This window comes from Merops nubicus, unplaced genomic scaffold (assembly GCF_000691845.1).
Source record: "Merops nubicus isolate BGI_N331 unplaced genomic scaffold, ASM69184v1 scaffold10577, whole genome shotgun sequence".
NCBI classification, from domain to species: Eukaryota; Metazoa; Chordata; class Aves; order Coraciiformes; family Meropidae; genus Merops; species Merops nubicus.
In genome coordinates, this window is record NW_008618314.1 from 3,236 (window position 1) to 10,144 (window position 6,909).

At 50.5% G+C, this 6,909-nt stretch overlaps 1 protein-coding gene across 1 annotated transcript; it reads left to right on the top strand.

Moving 5' to 3' along the window:
• Positions 1-902: 902 nt before the first annotated feature.
• On the top strand, positions 903-6,631 carry ILDR2 (immunoglobulin-like domain containing receptor 2; the record flags this gene model as incomplete). Its single annotated transcript, XM_008943396.1, has 4 exons — positions 903-1,019; positions 2,820-3,030; positions 5,070-5,757; positions 6,596-6,631. Coding segments are annotated over 4 exons (1,052 nt in total), but the record flags the coding sequence as incomplete, so codon positions are not given.
• Between the last annotated feature and the right edge of the window lie 278 nt (positions 6,632-6,909).

Below are 6,909 nucleotides of genomic sequence, written 5' to 3' on the forward strand. Positions count from 1 at the left end.
TGCCTTGGGGTGGTCAGGCTGTTAGCAGGTAAAGTGTGTATGGAGCCAGCCTGTGAGAGAGCTGCTGTGGCTTTAGGTGTATAGGGGCTTCTGCTCTGCACACAGGAATGTGGAAAAAATGAAAAGGCTGTTCAGGCTTCCACTGCAAATGGAGTAATCCCAGGAGTCAAGCATTCAATGTATGTGTGAGACGCCTTTTCTGTAAAATAAAGCACATAAAGAATGCCAGAGCAGGCAGTTTCACAGTTAACCCAGTGGCCTGCTTGGCCCCATCACTGGATTCAGTATAAATCTCAGTGTGATGTGCTTTGTGGGACTTTCTGTGTTTCCTTCTGTATTCTCTGGAGCCTCTCTTACCACATGCTTTTCACTCTATGTGAGCAGAATTCATAGGGATGGGGAGGGTGGAGTGGTCCTGCAAAGTGACAGTTCCCAAATGTTCAGCCACCCACCTCCCTTGTAGACTGGGACCTTATGGGCCCTGCTACACAGAGGAAGACTGATCTAGAACTGCTTCTCCCATACCATGACAAATTCTTTCTGTAGTCCTGAGGAAGGGCAAATGAGTGCTACTTTTCTCTCCACCATGCGTTTTGGTAGGTGGAATCACTCTGTGGCGACAGCACTTAATGCATTTGGTTGTACAGACTGGGCATTTCCAGACAGTTTTTGCTGTCTGCAAACTTTTCTTTTACTGCAAACTTTATAAATGATGCAGCTGCTCACAGCTTCACAACCCATGTTATAGACAAATTTCTTATGAAGCAAGGACTGAGTCACTCTGTTTTGGAAGACACAGCCTACCTGCCTGCAGATGTGAGCTCAACTATAGATGCAATATTGTTGGAAAGTCTTCTTGGACTTAAATTTGTTTTCTTCTAATGTTTTTCTTTTCTCCATAGCGGTGCGCAAAGGGTACAGGATCCAGACGGACAAGGAAAGGGACTCTATGAAGGTGCTGTACTATGTTGAGAAAGAACTGGCCCAGTTTGACCCAGCTAGAAGGATGCGGGAACGATGTGAGGAACAAGCATGGTTTGATTCTTCTGTTTGATTGGGATTTTTTTCTTCTTCCTGTTGGCCTGAAAAAGACTGAAAATTCATAGTAACAAGTTAACTGATTTTGCCTTAAATCCAGCCTCTAGCATATGATGTCCAGGTTATGATACTTGATGCAGATAAAGTCTAGATTTTAGGTATCTACAGTTATGTTCTGATTTTAAAGATCCTCTGCTCACCATTCTTAATTAGAGCAAACAAGGTAAGGGATACTCATGCTCATAAAAATTGTCCACTTGGATAGTGAAACTTCTGGATCAGCAGCATCTGAAAAGTTAAGTCCATACTCATGCCTTGTAGAGCCTGTGGTGTGATAATAGTTGGGATATTGTCTTCACAATTTCTATGTCTTATAGTGTGGTGGCTGTAAATTCCCAGTGTGGCAAAATAGGAGAGGGATGATTTTACTGAAAGCTGGACTTCATTTCTCTGTGGGCAGTAATGAGCACATGTGGTTTGAAAGATACAAAAAGGTAGTTTGGAGTGGCAGTGGCCTTGCAGGGACTACAAGAAAGATACAAGAAACGAGGGAATCATCGGATTTTGTGATAGTGGTCCACATAAGATCAGAGGTGGTACACACATCAGTATTGATGCCTTGGCAGTCAGAGAACTACAGGTGAAGGGAAGGAGGGCGGTGAACAGGGACATGATGCAAACTCGGAATGGAGCTTCTGTGTGAAACTCCTCACTGTCTTCCTACAGCCTCTTGCAAGCTTTATTTCCCAAAATAAAGGTTGAGGCTGCACTTGATGAGTGTCAGAATACAAGCCCAGGTGAGGATCTTTCCACATGAGGAGGCAGAGGTGCAGTGGCAGGGCAGCGTGTACATGAGGAGGGCTTGCTGTGCTGCTCGTTGTCCTCTAGCTGTTCTGTGTGGAGGACAGCAGCAGGCTGTGTCTCAGTTCCTCTGGGCAGCATCTGACTCATGCAGAGCTAACCAATGTCAGGCACTGGTAGAGGCTCATTTAAAGCAGATGCGTGAGATCCTGCAAATCAGTGAAGGTAAGGGCTCTAGGGAATGACACTACATCAAAGCTCTGTACAGATTAGGCATAACTAACAAATTATATATACTTCTAAAACAGTCGTTGCTGAACACACTGTCTTCTCCACCCACAAGATTTACTATAAAAAGACCTCTCCACATTGGTATGTCAGGCCTCCAGATGTCAGTGTGCTTGATGGAGTAGAGACTGACAGTGATTCAGATGGTGTCTTCTTTCTTAATCTTTTTTTGAGGGGGTTGTTTTTGTTTTACTGGGCAAGTTAGGCCAAATCCAGAGCCAGCCTGTCTCACACCAGGAAAGAGGGAGTTGGCACAGCTGCTGTGATGGATGTTCCACCAAGCTCCGTGCACACCTCGTGGGGGTGGAGACCTCACATATGTTACTGAAACAGGGCTGTGGGGGCGTTTCTGTATGAAGGCTGAACTCAGTTATGTGGAACACAGGTGTCTGATGCCATTTGTGGTATCAGAAATTAGGATATCCCGCCTGGCTGCCAGGTACCATTTCAGAAGACCTGTAGGTCTAACAGCATCTCTATGTCCAAACTGAGCCCCAGGAGTCTTGGGCAGGATCGGTGAAGGCTTTGGAGAAGGCCCTTAGATTCCATTTTGATTTTTTTCTTACAGAGGGAAGCTGAGCTTCTTTCTGAAAAAGCTGTGGCCGGGCTCACCGCAGCCTGCCTGTCCTCCCCTCTCACCCATGCTGTCAGGTGCTGCCTGTCTCATTTCTTCTCTGCACCCTCCCCTGCAGATAACAACACCATCTCTGAACTCAGCTCTTTACACGAGGACGACGTGAGCTTCCGGCAGCCCTACCGCCAGGTGCGGAGGAAGCCTCTGCCTCCCGCAGGGGAGCTGGATGGTGACGCTGAGTACTGGGCAGGAGTGCTGGGCGGGGGCAGCACGGCGAGGTCACAGGCTGTCTCCGACTACAGGGACGAGCGGGACAGCTTCCGGCACAGGTGAGGAGTGCTATACCTGCAAAGGAGTAAAGAAAGGAGATGGGACCGATGGACTGCTGGGTCTTCCTCATTTTCTGCTGCTCTGGTTCTGCTTAGCAGGACAGAGAGGTTAGAAAGAAACAGGAAATCTGGAGATGTCATTAGATGAGGTTGGAATTCATCTCGTTTCCACAAGCCTGCTGAAGCCTGCACAGCTGGCCAAAGCTAGATACCAGCCCCATTCTAGGTGGGATGTACAAGTGAGATCAGTAGTAAACCAGGCCACCCTTCCTAAGGTGCTCCCTTGAGATTTGTATCTGATCCCTCCAGCAATTCCCAGTGGTGGTGGCGGTGGTGCACCTTATTGGGAGTCACATCCTGGTGCTTTGGTGCAGTGAGACCTGTACTCCAGGCCTAAAGGACTGGCATTCCAGTGCCTTGAAGGGAGGTACCACGTCTTTCCCTCAGGTACCAGCAGGCAAATCTCCTGAAAATAATGGCAGGGATTTCCTTCCTTCACTACTGGGCTATTGTGTCAGCTCACTCTCTTTAGACCCACTTCAAAATTGCCCTGCTGTGAGCTTCTGTAGCTGGATTCTTGGGGTTTTCCCAGCAGGACGTACACCTACAAGTTTTGGGGCCAAGGAGAATCAAGTCTTGCTTCAGTGAGAGTGCAAGAGGCACTCTCATGAAAAAACTGGCTGCATCGCTTGGACAGGTGTAAACACTGCTGGGAAAAACACTGGCTGGATGGCTGGGCCCAGAGAGTGGTGAATGGAGTTAAATCCAACTGGCAGCCAGACACAAGTGGTGTTCTCTGGGGTTCACTATGAGGCTGCATTCTGTTTAACATCTTTATCAATGATCTTTATGAGAAGATAGAAGTGCACCTTCAGTAGGTTTGCAGATGACACCAAGTTGGATGGAAGTTTTGATCTGCCTGAGGGTAGGAAGGCTCTACAGAGGGACCTGGACAGGCTGGATCGATGGGCTAAGGCCAATGGTATGAGGTTCAACAAGGGCAAGTGCCAGGTGCTGCACTTGGGCCCCAGGTAACTCTGCATGGGAAGAGTGTCTGGAAAGCTGCTTGGCAGAGAGGAGCCTGGGGGTGCTGATCGACAACTGGCTAAATAAGAACCAGCAGTGTGCCCAGGTGGCCAAGAAGGCCAACGGCATCCTGGCTTGTGTCAGAAATGTGTGTCCAGCAGGAGTAGGGAAGTGATCCGTCCCCCTGTACTCAGCACTGGTGAGGCCAGACCTCAAGTACTGCATTCAGTTTTGAGTCACTCACTAGAAGAAAGACATTTTGGTGCTGGAGTGGGTCCAGAGAAGGGCAGTGAAGCTGGTGACAGGTCTGGAGCACAAGTCTTATGAGGAGCAATTGAGGGAACTGGGGCTATTTAGTGTTAAGAAAAGGAGGCTCAGGGGAGATGTTCTTGCTCTCCACAACTACCTGAAGGGAGGTTGTAAAGAGGTGAGAGAGGTGAGTGCTGGTCTCTTCTGCCAAGTAACAAGCGACAGGACAAGAGGAAATGGCCTTAAGTTGCACTAGGGAAGGCTGAGGTTGGATATTGGGAAAAGTTTCTTCACTGACGAGGTTATCAAGTACTGGAACAGACTACCCAGGGAAGTGGCTGAATCACCACCCCTGGACATGTGTAGAAGCCTTGCAGATACAGTGCTTAGGGACATGGTTTAGCAGTGGACTTGGTAGAGAGAGGTTAGTGGTTGGACTTGATGGTCTTAAACATTTTTTCCAACCTTAACAATTCTGTGATTCTAAGTCCAGCCCTGCATGCTAGAGAACAAGGGGGGGTGTACTCTGGGGAAACATGAGACACGTAGAGTCCGAGCTCTCTGCACCAAGCTACCTTGAAAGTCAGCAGAGGGAAGCAGGGATTTAGAGGATGTAGTACAACTCCTCCTACAGAAGATGGTGAAAACAGGTTGAGTGATTCGTGCCCCAGGAGCGCACATTTCCCTCCGTTGTCTGTGAAGGCAGCCGAGGGGATGAGTGCAGCTGAATCCTGCCCTCTAACACTACGTCTTCCCTCCTCCAGCCAGCAGAGGTCCAAGTCCGAGATGTTGTCCCGTAAGAGTTTCTCTGTGGGGGTGCCGGCCGTCTCTATGGATGAGCTGGCAGCCTTTGCCGAGTCCTACAGCCAGCGGGCCCGGCGGGCCGACAGCCAGGAAACTCGGCGTTTTGAGCGGTCCGAGTCGCACGGCGGTCGCAGCGGGGGGCTGCCCCACCAGGATAGCTCCATGGAGGAGTACTACACCAAGCGTGGCAGAGGGAACCGGGAGCCGCTGACGGACTCGGACCGGGGCTGGTCATACAGCCCACCCCGGAGACGGGCCCACGAGGAGAAGCACCTGCCCAGGCTGGTGAACCGGACGCCTGGAGGCAGCCAGAAGTACGATCACTCCTACCTCAGCAGTGTCCTGGAGAGGAAATCCCGGAGCTACGATGAGAGTGGTGACCGCAGTGAAACCCCCTCAAAGCTGAGCTCACAGCCCAGCCAGAGAGGAGGGGGAACGTATTATGCCTGGTCACCACCCTCGACCTACAGAGCCGAGAAGTCGCAGCAGCAGTCGCAGCCGCCATCACCGCCTCAGCAGGAGGAGGGGGAGGACACCCTGCCCCCGTACAGCGAGAGGGAGCTGAGCCGAGGCCCTTCGTACAGGGCCAGGGAGCAGGCCTACCTCAGCGCCTCTGACAAGAAGAGGAAGAAGGACCCCAAGAAAACGGTGAGGCTGTGTCTGGTGCTCCTGATCCAAATAGGCTGAGCAAGGAGCCACTGGGCAGGGGTTACCAACCAGGGTTTGTGAGCAAGGGGGCTCTCCAGTAGGGTAGAGCCTTGAGTCTGAGTGTGGGGAACCCCAGGTGAGAGGGGCGTCACTGCGGGTGTAGGAAGCCAGAAGGGGAGGTAGCTCCTACACGGGACTTCATGATGGATGGGAAAGACAGGCGTGCTTGGGACTGGGGAGGTGAGAGAAGTTTTTGGCATCTGTGGCCTGGTGATCTGAGACAGTGGGAGTTTATCTAGGATTTAGGAGGATCATGGTAGGGAGGGGAATTTACCCAGGGCTTACAGAAATTACAGGGCATTACTTTGGCCTTGATGCTTGTTAAGGAAGGGTTGAGAGGCTCTGTTCTTCTGGACTGGGACAGGACTAGTAGCAAAGTATGGTGTAAAAGACCTTGTCTATCTGAAAAGGGTGAGATGACAAACTTCTGTGGGTGCATGCCCGTGGGCTTGTGTAGGGTCCATGCATGCCAAAAGCATTCCTCACACAGGATGCCAGCAAGTGCAGAGCATCCTGCTACAGTCCAGGTTAGTGAGGACTGATGAGTTCATGGCTGTTGGAGAAGGGGAGTTGGCTGAAGTCTGCTCCATGAGGGAGACCGTGTTGCTAGAGCAGCTTGACTGTTAGGTGTAACCGTAAGTGGCTTGTGTGAGAGAGAAAAGGGGTATAAGTGGACAAAGCTGTTGCTGTTTGCTTGTGTCTGTGTCAAAGCTATGTCTCTCTGTCCATTGCACAGGTGCTTTCCTGTTGACATTTCTCTTATCTTTTTAACTCTCAGAATGATTGCCCTACAAGGATGTCCCTTGTGGTTTGAAGCTGTGGACATGCTGTGTTGATGGGCTGGATACCATGAGAAGACTGCAGTGGAAAAGATAGAGAACAACAAGCAAGACAAGCCTCTGCAGCCATCAGCCATGGACTGTTTCAGTTGTTCAATCAGGGGAGTGGAGGCTTACGTAAGAGACCGACTCCCATGAACAGCACTCAATCTCAGAGGCTCTGGGAGTCTGCCAGGAGAATGAGGCCAGGACTTTCTTTGGCACCCTGTTCTCCAGTGCCCTCCATTCTTGAGCTGCAAAGCAGACACGTCCT